The 18,356-nt window shown below is 43.0% G+C and overlaps 1 protein-coding gene across 1 annotated transcript; it reads left to right on the forward strand.

The window, feature by feature from the left end:
* The first annotated feature begins 339 nt into the window (after nucleotides 1-339).
* On the forward strand, nucleotides 340-6,825 carry LOC125900886 (phospholipase A and acyltransferase 4-like). Its single transcript, XM_049596159.1, has 4 exons — nucleotides 340-486; nucleotides 1,328-1,436; nucleotides 1,699-1,967; nucleotides 6,246-6,825. Exons 1-4 carry the CDS (start codon nucleotides 472-474, stop codon nucleotides 6,366-6,368), a joined length of 516 nt encoding a protein of 171 aa, XP_049452116.1. The 5' UTR covers nucleotides 340-471; the 3' UTR covers nucleotides 6,369-6,825.
* Nucleotides 6,826-18,356: the final 11,531 nt, after the last annotated feature.

Here is an 18,356-nt window from a genome sequence, read left to right on the forward strand (position 1 = left end):
AATGAGTTACCTTTTAATCTACTGGAATTAAAATCAGTAAGGACATTTATTATGTGTTAAATGTGCAGCCTGGTTTTTATTCATTATAAAACTGACAGACACTGTGTAACAAAGACGTCTTTGAAGAACATCATGTCACTGTGAAACCTTTGTAGTGAAGCTTTAACCCAGAGAAACACCCACTGAACCCTTCAGGAGAAATGAAACTTAGCTTACATTGAACTTTATCAAACTCTGTTGACAGAGTTCAACATTAACATTGACTCATCTGGTCAATGATTTACAGTTTCAGGTCACACAGCCTGGTTATTCAGTGTGGACCAATGAGCGTATCTAATCTGGGTCTGTTTGCATATCAGTGTTTATCACCTGTGGTCAGGTGAACACTTTCACTTCAGAGACATAAGCACACTCAGGTTTCAGGCTGCAGCAAAGACACATCGGCTCTCAGCTGACAGATGAACTGAAGACATGGCTCCAACTCTGGTGAGTCTCCTGCTGCTGCTGCTGCTGCTGCTGCTGCTGAGCTCTGCTGTCACTGTTGAGTTACTGTAGGAGCTGCTTTGATATAAAGGGATAGTTTGGGATTTTTGGAGTGGGGCTGAATGAGACACTTAAGTAGTCAGTGTATTTATTACCTTCAGTAGATGATGGTCAGTGCACCCCAGTTTGGATTAACAGGCAGCTCAGCAAGAAATTGCTGTGAACGGGGGTCAATATCAGAATGTATTTTAGCCACGTTAAAAGAGGCCCACCTAAAAAAATAATCTCAGTAGATGCTATGTGAGGATTTTTTTCATCACTTTACCTTGCCATCAGACAGGCCTTTTCTTTGACTTTACATTTTCTCAACTGTAAAACTTCCATATTATATTACTGCGCCGCTGCTAAAGTGTACTGTATTACTCTGCAGCTATTTAATCTATCTATTTAATCAGCTATCTAACTCTCAATATTGAATTTTTGGATCTTAGTTCATGAACACAAACAAAAACATTCAAATTCAGGTTTTAAAATTTCAAATCAAGACATTTCATATTTAAATTTTAGACATGAATTCAGTGACTGGTGCACATATAAGGAAGTCTTTGACTGGATATCCACTGGCTACACCAGAACCCCTGAAGTATTGGCCATTGCCACAAGAAGTTAAATCAATGTCCCTGAAGTGCGCTGAAATCAGCCACCTGTAGATCAGTGTGTGAAACCATGGTGCTAATGGTGGTCAGAAACTGCAGAGGGCACCTTTTAATACCAAACATTTACACTGACTGCATGTCAGTTCAGGATGTTTAGAACGTCTCTTTGTGTGTTGTCTGTCTTTTAGTTTGAACATGATGCAAAGCCCGGAGACCTGATCGAGATCTTCCGTGGGACCTATGAGCACTGGGCCATCTACATCGGTGGAAATGAAATTGTTCATTTGATTCCTCCAAGTTAGTCCAAGTCTTGTAAACCATCTGTAACCTTCTGTCTGCTCCTTGTCTTAATATACAGTAGTTCTGTTTGTTTAAGTTCTCAGATGAACAGATTATCAGTCAGTAACATGTATGTAAAGTAAAATAACTGTAAAGACAGTAATGACTTATTAATGGCATTTTATCCTTTCCTTTTCTTTCTTTCTCTCACTGTCTGAACCCTTTATCTCTCCAAGCTGTTTTATTCTAACCTATTTCATGTCTCGTCTATCACACACAGATGAAGATTCAGGGGCTCTGGGTGGCCTGTTGACCCTCCTGGACAGCAACACAGCACAGGTGAGACGTCAGAAGATCTGGGAAGTGGTCGGCCACCATCGTTTCATCATCAACAACTTCCTGGATGATGAGTACGAGCCTCGTGAGCGCCACCTCATTGTGAGGGACGCCTGCAGGATGGTGAGCCAGGAGTTGCCGTACTCTGCCATCTCCCACAACTGTGAGCACTTTGTCACAGAGCTACGGTACGGCAAGTCAGAGTCTCGACAGGTGGGTGTCCTGTGGCCTTTATACTTGTGTTTTCATACTTAACAAACAGCCCTGGTCATCTGTAGGATGAAGGGTGAAGTATGGACCTGTGGGAAGTAAAGAGGTGTGTGTACCTTGATGAGTAGTTGAAGTTGTGCTGATTCTCATAACATCCTGCTGCATTATTCCTTTACAAAACATTTGAATGATCTGCTGGTGAAAAGCACCAGAGATGATCAGTGGCAGTTTGGGCTGGGAATCAGTTTGCGATACATTTAAGGTATCAACCAAAATAATTCTGTACCAGGAAGTATCGAGACATCTCCAGTCAAAAGATACCTGCATTCAATACTTTTTGTGCCAGGAATCTGATCCTGGACCCAGGGACGCCACCAGGAATTTTGGGCCCCATGAAAAAAAATCACATTGGGCCCCCCCTGCGCAGCTGTTGTCACCACATCTTTAGGACCTAATTGACCCATTAAAAACTTTACATAACATTGAAAGCTTGCAACTGTCTTGCTTCTTGTAGTTCAATACTACCAGTACAATATTTACGGCTAGTGAGTTGTGCATGCAACAGTCTGCATACAGCATGTGATTCACTATTTGATGCAAAATTTAAAAACTGCCATAAAAATCCCAATAAATGAACGACACTAAATCCTACAGATTTACATCAACCCAAATTACCTGCAGTTCACAGAACACAGAAGCATCTACCTGGATTATTTTAATATTGCCTGTACCTTTAATACAGGCTGAGTTAGGCTACTTAATGTTTCCAACTGTCCAGCATCCAGTGCAGACAGTTGGAGGCTGTTTTGTTTAATAATAATCATTATTTGGAAAAATAATTTGTTATGAAAAAAAAATTATTTTCTTTGTTGTAATGGTAAAAAAGAGCAAGAGAGAGAGAGAGAGAGAGAGAGAGAGAGAGAGAGTCCCACAGACTCCCTGCAGTGATGCTAACTGGCATGTGTTGCTCACCTTCTTCATTGGGGCAGGGAGGGGTGAAGTTATGGGCAGACAGGGCTGCTGCTGCTTCTGACTCATCTGTGGTTGAGTCTGGTAAAAGGGGCGGGGACAACTGGTTTAATATGAATATCTTGCTAAACATTTAGCTGCACTGATTAAATGCAGGTTAAAAAGGAGTGAAGTGTAAGCTAACACTAGTCTGTAGCTAACGTTAGCTTATTTCACTATGGACATTAAGCTAACGGGTTAATCTCAACCACTCACACACTATAGGCTACTCACCTTTCTTGGAGAAACACTGGGTCACATATTGACACCCTTTCTTTTGCCTCTCCTCTCTCTCCTTTCTTTCTCTCCTTTTATGAAAACAGGATTTTCTTTTAGTACCAGCTAGCATGATGATGACTGTAGCGTTCTAGCGCAACTGCTGCCTGCTGCTAGGCACCATCACCGTAAGTGCGCTAAGGCAGGACCAAACCACTTCATGCAGATACAGGGGGGTGTTCAGTCAATATGCATGTTCACTTTTTGGTCAATGAGGATATTTAACTTTTACTGCCAAACTCAAGTAAAAGCAAAGAGATCATTAATTTTATTACTATATTTGAAAAACAATATATATACTTAATGATGATGGTTGAATAATGTTACATAAATTTTTACCTATTTTTGGGGTCAGTCAGGGGCCCTTGGAATCGTCCTAACATTTCTCCCCTATACAGCACCACTGCCTGGACCGTCCCGTCTCCCCACCGCATCAGCAGACTTTCTGTTACAGCCATCTGCAGAGCTGCTGTCCTCCTGACAAACTCTCAGTTCAATGTCACAACAACACCGGGCCGTTAAACAGTCCAGACAAACTCACACCGACACCGAGACGGCGCAACTCTGACAGTAATCCCGTTGATGAAAAATTGTGTGATGCTAACATGGTGTTCACACCAGGCACAAATAATTGAGTGAGTGAATTACATGTGCAGTCAACATGAAGACGCAACGCAAAAGGACGTGAAATGCGCAAACTAAGCTGCGTGAATCAAGCGAGTAGCGTGATTTTACATCATACACTTATTTCTGAGAGTGATAAATTGGATAGCCAATCATATTGAGATCGTCCGAGGATGTATGATGCCAAGGACACACCAGCAGAAGTTCACTCTTTGATTCCAAGCATGTATGACACAAGTTGACTCAAAATATTCTAGTAACACAACGTATGGTGTGAAGACAACGTAACAGCCGACCCTGTCACTCAGTGTGTGCAGCTGGGTGGACTCTCACAACAGCTCACACTCAGAAGCAGCTTCAATTTTTTGGTCACCAGATGTCACAAACTAAATTCAACAAACATCAACAATGTTTGTGACCAGCTGAGTTGTTTCAAGGGATGACAGAGGATGTCAGTGTCTTCATCCTCAGGTGCCATTAAACGAGTATTGGCACGTTCTCCTTCTCTATCTCTTGAGTGATTAAGGCAAATCAAAGTCCAAGCTCTTTATTTCTTACAGTATACACACTCCATTCACATTATGGGCATCGAATTAAGTACTGTTTAACTACATCACTTTAAAGGCACTGGCATTTTTGAAACGACACCCAGCCCTGATGACAGTCGACATGAACCTTCGTCTAAAATATATTTAATTTCCTGTGGCTGCTTCAAAATAAAACCCAACTTGTGGTTCACCAATTTTACTTGAAGTGTGAAGCAGCAGGAAATATTAACGTGCATCAGCAGTAAGTTCAGATGTGACTGTAGAGCCTGAAGGAAACTGGGAGGCTTCTTTTACATGAGACAGAGTTACATGTAGTAACTTTGAAGTGCATGTATGTGTAGTTCATGTGTAGGTAATCTGAATCCGGCATGGGAATGGCGGACTCCGTCACTAAGGGACTGTTCTTTACTTATCAGAGTTTCATATCATGACAAAATGTGTGTGTAGAAGGTGTCAGTCCTGTAAACATTAACAAAGTATGTCAGTAGGAAAATTAACCAATAAATCAAAGTATACGCTGATAAACTGAGAGAAATAAAAGTCATTCAGCTGAAAACAAACGTCTCCACTGATCATACGAGAACATAACAGGTGTAGCTGAAACTTACTTTACTGATGTTTCAGTGTGAAATCCTTTTATTGATTTGATTGAGATTTATTCCAAACATGTAAAACAAACAAAAACAAAAATAAAAAACAGCTAAATTACAGTAACTGAAAGTATCACAGTGACACGCGGCCTGGTGTGTGTCTGCACCTGGATCCTGAACAAGCTCATCACACGAGTGTCTCGTTCAATGTAACAATACGCAAATCTAACCCACTCTATCTCAGCTGATAAGGAGCACATGTGCAGCTAAATAAATAAAGTGTGATTGCTCATATTTCAAACAACACACGATGATTAATAAGCTGATGTGCAGAGTTCAGAAAAGCTTGTTTAATCATCCCACTCAGAGCATGTGTCACATTCACTGTGTCGTAGCTGCACCTGACTATTCAGAGAGCCTCAAGAAGACAGACTGACTGCAGATGGACTTTTTATATAGTGTGTAAATCTATACCTTACATTTGGTTCAGTTTTACCTCCACATGTACAACCCCTACTCCAGAAATAGTTGGGACGTTGTGTTATTAAAACAAAATGCAGTGATCTGTGAATCCTGTTCGATCTATATTCAGTTGAACACAGTCCAGAGACAAGATATTTAATGTCATTCTGCAACACTGTGCCACATCATCACCACTCAGTAAGTGTTTGGGAACTGAGAACATTAACTGTTGAAGTTTTTCTTGCTTGATATCCAACTTCAGCCTCTCAACAGTCCGGGGTCGACGTTGTCTTATTTTGTGCTGCATAATGTTCAACATATGTTCAGTGGGAGACAGGTGTTGACTGCAGGCAGGTCAGTCTGGTAGCTTAACTCTTTTAGGATGAAGCCACGCTGTTGGGTCGTGAATTTGAACTGTTGAACTTTCATGCAGTGATTGCCTAAACCTGACCAATCCAACCAACGAAGGCAACGAGTAGGGCGGATCTCACCTTCACTATAGTAGGAAGGTTTGATGATGTCATTCGGCACAATGATAAGTCATGTGTGGTCATTGGAGAAACTGCCCTTTGGAGAAAACAGAGCTGTCTGAAAAATGGGCTTTTGGTCCAGTGGTACACTTTTCAGAATATTGAGCCTTCATAATTATGAGGGCAGGCAGTCCCCCCACCGACATGGTGCACTATCTTTGCAATAATAACACAGTTGACATGGTGAAATGTTTTAGCAGCATGTCTTTGACCTTCAGTGTGTCGCTCATTTATCTCTCGCAGGTCAAGAGAGCAGCGGCGATCGGAGGCATAGCTGTAGCAGGTGTCGGCATCGTAGCTTTGGGCGCCGCTCTGTTTGCCTCTTTGCTCAAAGATGACGACAAGGAAAGGAGACATCATAAGTGAGACGGCGAGATGAAAGAGAAGATCTTCTCCACCGTTTGAGACCTTTCATCCCACAGTGATTATGATTTAGACTATGTGAATGATGTATCACACATGTGTGAACTAAAGAAGGTGACAACATACGACCTCGGAAAAAATTGTTATAGATGAATCCATGGCTGTTATAATGTATATTTGATACTAGTGTTTTGAGTCGGGCAGGTTCACTTCAGGTTAGTTTAATGTCTGACATGTATTTGATTCCCTTGTCATGTCAGATCATTTATAAACATTTACAAATCAAGTGAAGTAATCTTATTTCAAGACTTGAATCCGTAAGCTGTAAATATAGTTTGTTTCTATGAACCATTTATTACATTCTAACTCTTTTTATTAGTTTCTTTTTCAGTTAATCCATAACTGTATATTTACTGTGTTGATTTGTGTAAAAATAAATGGAAAGATTTTCAGGAGAAGAAAAAAATGTTTCCATTTTGATTTTTTTATTTGAACATGTCATGTTCTGTGCTTTGCAGGAAAAAGACCAGGATGTTGACATTTTCATTTATATTTTTCAGATTTAGATTAAAATGTCGGTGTGATGCACTGCCAGTCGCCGTTATTCTGTAATGTCTGGTGTCGCAGGACGTCAACCAACACACCCAGGGTATCACCAACATGCATGTAGACATAGTGGTGACATCATCTTAAAGGATAACTTCGGTATTTTTCAACCTGGGCTCTATTTCCCCATGTGTATGTGTGCGTATGATTCATAGGTACAACTGGTTTTAAAATTGGTTCAGTATTGAGGGAGGCGGATGCAGCCGGCAGCTGTCGCGAGATGACGTCACAGCCCAGAGGTGAGGAAAACGTTTAGTATGCTATTTACAGAGATAGCACTGGCGATCTGAACCGGTCAGCGGCGAAAAAAAGCACTTTTAATGCACAAACTTATACGGGACGCATTTGCCCCTGTTACCGTTTTAGCTCGTTTCGCGGCTGCCGGCTGCATCCGCCTCCCTCAATACTGAACCAATTTTAGAACGAGTTGTACCTATGAATCATACGCACACATACACATGGGGAAATAGAGCCCAGGTTGAAAAATACCGAAGTTATCCTTTAAAGTCTCAGAATCCAAACAGATTCTGTATGAAATCAATATTCCTGTTTTCTTGGCCACAGTAATAATGATCAGAGGCACTGAGTGTCACAGAGGGAATAATGGTGGGAAGGCGGACAGCAGCAGCAGCACAGAGGAACAGGAGGACACTGAGTCATGTTTCTGTTACAGACTAGTTATGAGCTGAAGGAGTGTTGATCCCCCGTCGTCTCCCTGCCAACATCGTGCCATATCACAATCCACCACTGTTCACATGTGGACCCCCGTTACAGCCGGGGCAGGTGGGGAAGATTCACACATGACCATGTGGCCTACATGCTGTGTGTGTGTGTGTGTGTGTGTGTGTGTGTGTGTGTGTGCGCACCATCCTGTTTCTCTGTCTTCATGAGGACCAATCATTCTTTTAGAGAGTGAGGACATTTTGGAATGTGAGGACGTGTGGAACAGTGGGGACATTTTTTGGAAGTTTGGAATGTGAAAGGGTAAAAAGTTGGTTTTAAGGCTCATTTATGCTCAACGTTAAATACGGATCCAGATACGGACAGAGCCTTGTGTCCGTGCTCTGCGTTCATTTTGTCCGTATTTCTGCACGTTTCCATAAAGCTGATGGATACGGGCCAAACGGAGCAGTACCACCGGGAACCGTGGGGGCAGTGTTGCTGTCACTACCTGATACGTAGCTCTAGTGAGACACAAAGAAGAAATAACAATTCAATTTCTCTCATCGGCAGTACTAGAGAAAAGAATTCTCCGTCCTCCAGTCGCAATGTATTTAACGGCCTCACCAACCACCGCCTCCTACGACGCTGCCTCTGTTTTTGTCTTTTATGCAACAGGTACATTATCAATATCTCCTCCACAGTCGCCATGTTTGTTTTTGAGTTTGTTGTTGTCATAAACTTTTGACGCTGGGCTGCCTCCTGGTGGATATATTGGTTAACATCCATGCCAACGTAAAGGGCGCATGGAAGTATGTGGGCAGTGACGGTAACATCGTTTGAAACGGACGTATACATTTTCATACGTAAAGGGAGCATAAATGGGCCCTTATGTTGAAGGGTAGAGACAAGTTAAGGTTGAGGCTCAGGTGACGGTTGGACTTCAGGGGCAGCTGTGATGGTTAACCTGAGGGACCTGAGAATGTATGAAGTCACTGAAGGTCCTCACAAACACCAAAGTAGAAAAAGTGTGTGTATGTGTGCATTCGCATTGGCAGCTGATTCATGTGTGTGTGTGTGTGTGTGTGTGTGTACCAACTTCCTGACCCTGACTTCCTGTTTGCCTTTCTGTCCCTGCATCTTGTTTTCTGTGTGTGTGTGTGTGTGTGTGTGTGTGTGTGCTGGTGTGGGCGTGGTCTCCCTCCCTCATTTCCCAACTCCTGATTTGTTCATCACTCTCACCTGTGTGCCATCAGCTCGTCAGGTGCACCTGCTTCTCATCACCTCATCAACCTGCAGTATTTCACTCCGGCTCTTCATCCTTTCACAAACAGATTGTTGTTCAAACTTTTGTGGTCGCTGCTCATCATGGCCGACTGAGATCGCTCTGCTGCTGCTTCATTTTTCATGCCTTTAACCTGTGTTTTCCTGCGCTCCAGGATCACGCTTCTCTTCACTTCCTGCCTACACCAGCCTCGTCACAGCCACCTCCACTCCTCCCTACAGACCCACAGACTCCCACGTCTCACTGCCAGTCCCATATCATCTGCTTTTGTGGCAGTAAACCTTTTGTCACCACCATTCAGTCTGTGTCCTGCGCTTGGGTTCTCCTCATGTTCATAACAGAAACTACCTGCCTCATAAGGTCGACCCACAACTTCAGCTTTTCTCTTTGACACTTCAGGAACATGTGACATTTTATAAATAGATGTTAAAGTGCTGTTCTTTCCTGAGACATCAACATGAACTCTGAGCAGCAGCTGATTGGACGTGTGAAATTTAAACCCAAAGAGCTGCCATGACCTGAGCTTAAATCAATCAGAGGCAAGTACAGAGGTGAAAACAAAACTTAAAACTTCAATGTGCATAGTGTTTAAAGAGTCGACAAGTAATGGCATCACTGACAGTAAATCACTCCTAATAGTTTGATCCTTAAATGCTTTCTTGAGCTCGATTGTTTTCTTGACTCAAATCTTGAAGCACAAAATGTTTTTGTTCAGGCTGGTTTTATAAACTTTGTCAACCACACCGGGAACTCATGATCTGAATTAATAATTTGACTAAATATGGGTTAGAAAATCTCTGTTGAATCCTTTACACCAGAATAAAATGTGGTGATGAAGTGGATGTTTTTTGCAGTGTAGACACAGAGCCCGGGCCGTGGCCAGGCCTGTAAAGCTGCGAGCAGGTGGGGCCAGTTGGGCTCGCCTGGTCCCCAGAATCAGCACAGCAGCCCACATTGTTCCCGAGGTCAGCGGCCGAGAGCTCCATGAAATCCAGAGTGGGCTGCAGAGGCTCGGGTCGTGGGACCGGCTCCAGAAATAATAAAACCTCATACTCTCCTCGTTACGGGAGTCGGAGAAGATGGCTTATCGTGGCTGATCATTAGGCTCAGAAATAATCACCATGCATAACAAATGTGCGGCGATGTCACTGGCGGCTCTGACGGAGGGACGGATGGACCTCAAACATTAACGCTGACCTGATGTTTTAGTTTTTATTAATAAGCCATCTTCAGTTTTTACCACCCAGCTCTTGAGTTTTCATCACCACCTCCACGGCCCTGATATCAGCTGCACTGGGAACTTGGCAAGAAGCTGAATTCATCCTGTTGCCAAATAGAATTTGTCCCACCATTAGAGTCAATGACGGCTGGCATTATGGCATCTATTACAGGCAACTGTCCCATTTGGAAGGAAGAAAGAATTAGAGCAGAGAAATATAAAGCCCCACACTGGACCCAGTCGACTGTACATAACCAATTTTTTAAAGTTAAAACCAAAGTGATGAACTTACTCAGTGAGTTCAGACTCTGGTGTTCAGACTTTGAACTGAACTTTCCCAGCTGTCAACTGTAACATCTTCCTCCTTGGAAAATCTAGATGCACTCCATCTTGGTTTTCTCATGCTACACACAGATCGGGTCAGCTCTGCTGCAGTCCAGAGGCTGGTGGTGCTGCATAAAAAAACCACAGAAGAAGAAGAAGAAGAACTCCAGCAGTAACAGTGATTTATGAAGGACTCACTCACTCACACAGGTCGACATACAGATCGTTCCATGGTCGATCAGGAATCAGACAAACACTAACTGTCTTTGTTCATTTTTTTCCTAATGCTATAATGAAACAGGGAGAACCACAGGGGCGTAAATGCACTTGGGCCCAGGGGGTCAGGGGGCCCATAGACAGTGTGTCATTGCGAGTGATGCAGGTTGCCACTGGAATGATGATCTTTTTTTTTTCTTTCTTTTTTTTTTTTTTTAGTAAAATAGTCAGAAGCAATCTGTAACAAAATGATGTGATTATATAAAATCTATAAATGAACTCTAAAAATTATTTAATCAAATAATTAATTTCTTACTGTCTTTAATATGTTTGTCAGCTATACACTGATGGTTGCTGGGTAATACGTATGTCGATGTTGGCCAATGTCATGTCTGTTTGATCATGTGACAAGACGATACATGCATGATAGCACTAAGGCCTTCATAACAGGGTTCGCTGTGGCCCATTGTAACTTCTTTACACCTCTGGAGAGACCATTTGTGCAGGAACATATTCTTACTGAGGGGTGCTGCCATAAATGTGCACACATGACTATGTATGTGCACACACATAGGCGAGGCAGCTGCCAGCTGCAGCCCACTGCAGTCAACTATAAAACAAATTATAAAAGCTGGTGTTTTTAGTGAGACATTGATGGCATTTCCAGCCGTGATTTTTCCACCAGAAGAAGACAAACAAGGTTTTTTCCTAACTACAGCCAAGTTGTTTTTGTGCCTAAACATAACCACATGTTAACCAATGTGGAAACATATCCAGTACATAATAACCAGTGTTGCAAGTAAAACGTTACAATAAAATATTACGTTTTAGTCGTAACAAAGTAATATAACCCGTTACCAACAGGATTTCAGGTAATATTCTTACAGTTACAGTGTCACGTAACGATTTACCACCCAATAAACTGTTTGTTTTCATTTTTTATTCATCCACACTGAAACTGACGTAGTGCTTTTATTTTGAAAGAGACTGTATGCAAACTGTACATTTCCTGTGAAAACAGAAGTGTATTTTGAAAACAGACAATGCATGTAACAGGCTGAAGTTGACACGGCGTCCCAGAACGTCAACAACCAACACACCCAGGGTACCTTGGACGTCATATGTGGACGTGGAAAGTCCATGAGCAAACGTGGACATGTGACGAGGTCACAGGGAGGATGAGATGTTCTGGAAACCATGAATATGTTACATTTGCATGTTTCGTACGTATCATGTATCATGACAGCTGGGGCAAAGACGCCTGCCAAGCTGCAGACACTGTTCAAGACCAACAAACAACAAAACTGACTGTGATTTAATGACTTGTTGCTGTGTTTCAGCAGCTTTTTAGACGAAAAATGTGAAAGTTTTGTTGCAAACTGTCACAGCATTTTTTGTTGACACCTCCCTGTGTTTCCTGCTGGGATTGCGCCCATTCAGAACAGGTATTTTAAGCCAAAACATGATCTTTTTCTAACATAACCATGTGTTTTTTTGTGCACAAACGTGTTACCCAAACATTACCTTTAAATGTATCTGTTCCATAACAGCATACGAATATAACATATCCATGGTTTGCAGAGACATACAATGTCAGCGTTCTCTCTGGTGCCTGGGTTGCAAATGTTTAGGCTTAAGGTTCGTCCAGTCCAGTAAGGCTGTAGATTTCTTTTCACTGTCACAGGTTTGCATGGCTCTACCACCTCTGTTAGAAGCAGAAAACAACAGGTATATTCAGGGAATAGATTTTAAAAACAGCAGATTTCTAGAAGACAGTGTTGAGATATCAGAGAGGGGATCCCATCAGGGACGAGCAGGCAGCAGGACTGTCACATCTGATAGCAACATGTAGGTAGAGGAGGGGATAGAATCTTGGAAAGTGTCCCAGTGGACATAAATCTGGGATAGCGTCCTAAAAAGCTGCCAGCCAACACTGGAAACCACTTCCAGGAGCATTTCCACCCGGCAGCACATGCTCCACCAGCACCTGTGATTCTGAGGTAGACGACACAGTAACAGCCAGAACTCCATTAATGAGGAGCAGGTTGTTTACTGAGCAGCTGATGTGCTTTTTAATTAACCAAGTCTGTATGTCAAATATTGGAAATGATTCCTTTAACTCTGAGGTCGACACGTCTCCCCTGATTAGACAAATGATTTAACATGAGGACGACAGAACAATGAATGCAGTTAGCTGTTACGACAGTTACGAAACAGGACTCTATTGTGAGTTTGTATTGTGAGCTGTGCTCAGAGGCAACACTGGGCCAACATGAATTACTGCAGCCAGTGAAAGACCTCCGCAGCCTGAAATAAAAGCAGCGTGACAGGCAACCGTGGAAGCCAAAAACCAACTACCTTTGGTGTCTGTGTCACTTTAGGATATATGGCTTCCCCCTCCACGGCCTGTCACCGCTAACTTCTCACGTTCAAGTTCCCCCGAAGGCAGACGGAGGAGGAGGGGGGGCGGTGCAGGCCGCGGCCAGGAGTGCTGTTAAACCCCCAAACTTCTTCCATTTGGTACAAAGATGTCATTGAGCCTTGTCTCTGCACCTGCTCGCGTCGTGGAGGAGATGGCAGAGGCTCTTCCTGTGTGTCTGGGGGAGGAAGGACAACAGGCCACCACCTCCCTGCTGAAAAACAAGCCCAACAAACACTGTTCAAAGATTTTCTTCTTTTTTTTTTTGAAAAGGCGAACTGCCGCCATGCCAGATAAGTCAACAAATGAGGGCCAGTGAAACTTTGTTCATCGTGTGAGGGGCTTTTTGTGTGCAGAGAGGGGGAGAGGGATGGTGGGAGGTGGAATTAGGACCACATAAAGAGGAGAGCCAGGGGGACGTGGTTTGGAGATGGCGGGTTGGACCACCCTAAATGTAAGGTTCTCTGGACGGCGATGCCCACTCAGGTGGCAGCAGTTGAAGCAACCACCTCCATTCCTCCTCCCTCTGGGCTCACAATGAGGAAACTGTTTCAACGAGACGAGGGCTGAGCCGCTGACGGAGAGAGATTAGAATAACAATGGCCTGGGTTAATGATGTTTGTGCCGTTAAAGAGACAAAGTCGTTACTAAAAAAACCATTAGGTCTCGGAGTCAAAGAGAATGAAAGGTTTTTTACACACTGATTACATACAGCGAATTCTAACCACAACAGTGATCAACACACAAAACACCAGCGGCCCAGTGTCTCGCTTTATGGCGGCGTCTTGGTATTTTTCATGCTGCGATAACCACTTTTTAGTTTATGAGATAGAGGCTTGTTTGGTGAATTAGCTGCAGTTCCTTTCAGGCTTTTCACCCGACTCCTTCACTCAGATGCACTCATCATGTGCAGGCTGCAGGCAGAGCCGAGCCGGAGCTGGCAGAGGGGGCCAGAAAAAGCCAAAAGGAAAAAAAAGTAAAGAAAAGAAGGCTTTGAAGAAGAGTGAGCTCGCAAAGCTGTATTTTAAAGTTGGATGGCACATCAGAGGCACGAGCAGCTACAGTTCTGCCTTTTTTTTAGGGATATATGCACTGGTTCTGCAGCATCCAAAAAGAGCATTCTCTTTAAAGGCAGGCAGAGTGAGACCAAACATTCACCGCCTGCTCCGAGGCCTAATTATCCTCTGGATCACAAACAGAGAGCTGGTTTCAGACGAGCACAGACCAGCAGACGATGGCTATATCTGAAAATAATTCAGTGCGACGTGATTTCAGTTGTTATTTACATTCACGTTACAGGCTGACACTATCATTTAGACTGACTTAGTGCAACACCAGAATCAGTTTCACTTCCTTCCTTCCTTCCTGTGTCCTTGAAGCTCGTGTTTAATAGAGATGTGATAGGAGAGAAAAGAAAGCTGGAAGAATCATCATCATCATCATCACGTGTTGTCTAAAACTGATCACAGCTGCAGAATAGGACACTTAATGCTGGTAACAGAATTAGTTCAGTGTCTAAACCTTGCTAATTCTGATTTACATTGCCGACACGCATGTACATTAGAGATGCGTGGATGGCGTTTGAGCGCACCCGAATCCTCATGCACTCATCAATCATTCACCCAACGTAATTATCTTCTAAAATTTAGAGACCCACGCCAAACATTAAGTTATTGTATTTACATTTAAATGACGTCCAGCTGTTCGTAGACATGCACGGTACTGCAGCTGTTGCAAATGGCAAACCCGGCTGTTGCTAACAATGACACTGAAGCGCTCCCAAACGGAACTTTTCCCGTCCTTTTTTTAGTCATAAGTTCTCCTGATTTTAATTTCTCTCTCACTGTTTTGGCATCCATGGCAAGGAGCTTTGATTCAGGACCCCTCACGTGGGGCGTTGCCATGGAGGTATTATACAGGGCGTTGCCGACGGTCTGACATCTACAGTAGTTGGTCATTTTGCACCTGATGGAAAATAAATATAAATATTTTTTTTTAAGTGCTGTATACCAGAGATGGAGACTTGAGTCATTGTGACCTGGACTCGAGTCGACTTAAGTCGCTGTTTTGATGACTTGTGACTTGACTTGACAAAAAATAAAAGACTTGAGACTTGGCTCGGACTTGGAAGTTAAAGACTCGAGACTTGACTTGACTTGAGACACGATGACTTGAATGACTTGAGTGTTATTCACATCATGCTTTCGGTTAGAATATAAAATTAACAAATTAATTTAAAAAATAATGTTGGTTACCCGGTGGGAGCGCAGGCGGAGAATGGCTTTGTCATGACTGGATCATTACCCTGTCAATCAGTCATGCCCTCTCTACGTACCTTACACACCCTCTTATATCAGATAGGCATCAACATGTCAGCGGGAGGGGTACCGCGAGTCATCGTCTTCGGCTTTCGGAATTACCATTATGACGGCAAAAGACGAACAGCACAGTGCAAGACATGCGGCATAAACATCTCAGACAGCCAGACGACAACTTCAAACTTTGTTCGTCATTTGAAGAGCCATTCTGCCCAGTAAGAGCTTGTCAATTAGCTAATATTATCTGGTTAGTCGGTAGTTAGCTAATGTTAGCTTGATACGATACGGGAGTGGGGCGGGGGTGGTTCGGTTTGGTGGAACTTGTTTTTTAATTTATTTGCTAACATTAACCACAGAAAACATGAGCGAACATTCCGACCGGTTCATCACAAGACCGGCTATACGTTTTATGAACGAGCAACACAGAGTTAAATGAGCTAAATGGGTGATTTTGGCCGCTGCCTTGGTTAGTGTGTGTGTGTGTGTGTGTGTGTGTGTGTGTGTGAGTGTGTGTGTGCGCGCGTGCGCATGGGGGTCGTCCCTGCAAAGTAAACATTGCAGCGATGAAGTCAGTGTTTACTGACAGTTACTTTTATCTTGTCTTTTCACTTTATTAAGATCAGATTCTGCAGGTAAAATTACAATAATAAGGTGACTTGACTTGACCTATTACAGGACTTGACTTGACTTGACTTGCCCAAGAAAAAATGACTTGGGACTTACTTGAGACTTGAAGGTTAAGACTGGAGACTTAGTTGAGACTTGAAGGTTAAGACTTGAGACTTACTTGAGACTTGCACATGTGTGACTTGTTCCCATCTCTGCTGTATACATTAAGGTTATTAAATGCAAATATAACTGACAAATCCACCCGAAATTAATTACAATGTTAATTTTTATTGGCACACCCACCCGACAAGATTTGCATCTCTAATATACATATATTTTTTGTACGTCTGCTGCACAAGGGTCTGCACATTTGGCTTTACCTCCAGTATAGTGACATGCTCCCGTCAGAGAACACTGGTGTGAGGGAGACGTCTTTCACATCGTCAGGCTGACTACTTTAATTAATCTCCAATTTACAGTATCACAACTGTTGCACTTGTTGTTTTAATGTTTAAATGTTTCTATGACTGCCTGTTATGTTGCTGTTCAAGGGAGCAACGTTGTCAGCATGGATGGATGACTGAAGGGGCCTACTGAGCACAGGCCCAGGGGCCCAAAGTGTCAGGGGCCCAAAGTGTCAGGGGCCCAAAGTCCCAGGGGCCCAAAGTCCCAGGGGGAAATGTCATTTAAATTAAGAAGAGATACCGGTTGGGATGCAGTTTCCTGTTGGTTAATCATAACCCAGGCTTCATACATTGTGGTTTTGTGTCCTTGTCTTTGGCTCAGGAGGATCTCTGAGACATTCTGATCGTGGCCACAGATCATGTAGCTGTAAGTGTTTTGTGACTTGTATGTCTCATAATTTCTCACTAATGTGAACGCTGTGTTTCTAAACCAAATATGTGCACATATCTGGATGCTGAATATCGGGCTGCTTGTTCTCTACCCACTCACTACAACAGCACACAGATCTGGAGGTTGGTCACTTTGTTCAGGAAGCATTCATCATCTCTGGTGGTTTAAATCTCTCACAGGTCCACAGAAGTCACAGGAGATAACAGTATCACAGAAAATCAACACGAGTTTTTCTGAGGTTTTGTCCTTTGTCCCAGAGTTACCGACAGATCTGTTGTCTTCAACACAGATATTCAGGTGTTGCTTGTTTGCAGAAGTTTTACACAAGATTAGATAAAAAGACAGCTTAGTCTTGAAACATTAATAGCATGTTGCAACAAGAGTCAAACAGGAGGCAGGATGTGTGAAGAGAAGCAGTCTGTCCAGCTGCTGTTTGCTCTCAATCACAATCAGGTTTGTGGCCAAGCAGGTTTTCACACAGTGATTTGCTTCAGTGTATCGGTGCATAACTCACACTTAGTCAGACACAAAAGTAAAGAGTGAGAAATATTAGACAGAATAAAATATACTTTAAAGTATTGACAGTATATGTGAGTTAAAGTGAAGGAGCAGTGCAGTTGTTAGAGGTGGTGCTTGTGCAGAGGAATGTGTGAGGACGACTCCGAGTCAAAATACAGTCATTCAATCGCCACAAAAAATGTTGGCTTTGTTCCTTTCTGTAAACCACAGATATGTAGCTTCAGACTGTCTCTGACTGCAACTCCCATAATCCTCTGGTGAGGTGGGCCAATCACTGGCTCTTTATATACCTCTAAACTACAGGAAATGTGTTCCTTCAGCTCAGGCTCTGATTGGTTATGGAGGCCATAACAACAGCACTGGAAGCTCCTATTGGCTCAGTGAGGTGTCAATCAAAAGGTCAGGAGCTGGCCTCCATTTTGAGATCCAGCCGGTGGGTTTGTTTCCATACAGGACAGAGACGTGATGGATAATATGTGGAGACATGTGAAGGGTTGAAAGGATGCAGCAGCAGCTGGTGGAGATCTGTGGATGGAGTCATGTGTTTGGATTTACATCATCTGGATTTTTAATGCCATCACACAGCTTGATGAATAATTGCGCTCTGCTATACTTTGTAGACTTGTTGTTCACAAAGTGTGAAAGCATTCTGCAGAGCTTTGGCATATAGTGACGGTGGCTGACATCTATAGTTGGAGGCAGCTGCCTCGGGCCCCACACTGAAAAGGCGTGAGGGAAGGTGATTTAAGATGCTGCTCAACAGTCTCCAACTGCACTTTGTTTGTAGTGAAGTGATTTCTTAAAGCTGACCTGACTGCAAATAAACAGTGGAGAACATTGTGATTCTGAAAATGAGCCTCAGACATTATATTTTCATTTTCCATATAAACAGCTGAAACTCAAACTCAGAAACTTCAAAACAGCAGTGACATAAAGTCGCAGCATAAGCATCCAGTAGTGA

The sequence above is a fragment of the Epinephelus fuscoguttatus genome, linkage group LG14, assembly GCF_011397635.1.
Source record: "Epinephelus fuscoguttatus linkage group LG14, E.fuscoguttatus.final_Chr_v1".
Taxonomy (NCBI): domain Eukaryota; kingdom Metazoa; phylum Chordata; class Actinopteri; order Perciformes; family Serranidae; genus Epinephelus; species Epinephelus fuscoguttatus.

Bases quoted from the DNA above. Each gene is read 5' to 3' on its own strand.
- LOC125900886 (XM_049596159.1), top strand. The intron at 1,437-1,698 runs GTTAGTCCAAGT...TATCACACACAG, and splicing joins TGTTCATTTGATTCCTCCAA to ATGAAGATTCAGGGGCTCTG. The intron at 1,968-6,245 runs GTGGGTGTCCTG...TATCTCTCGCAG, and splicing joins GCAAGTCAGAGTCTCGACAG to GTCAAGAGAGCAGCGGCGAT.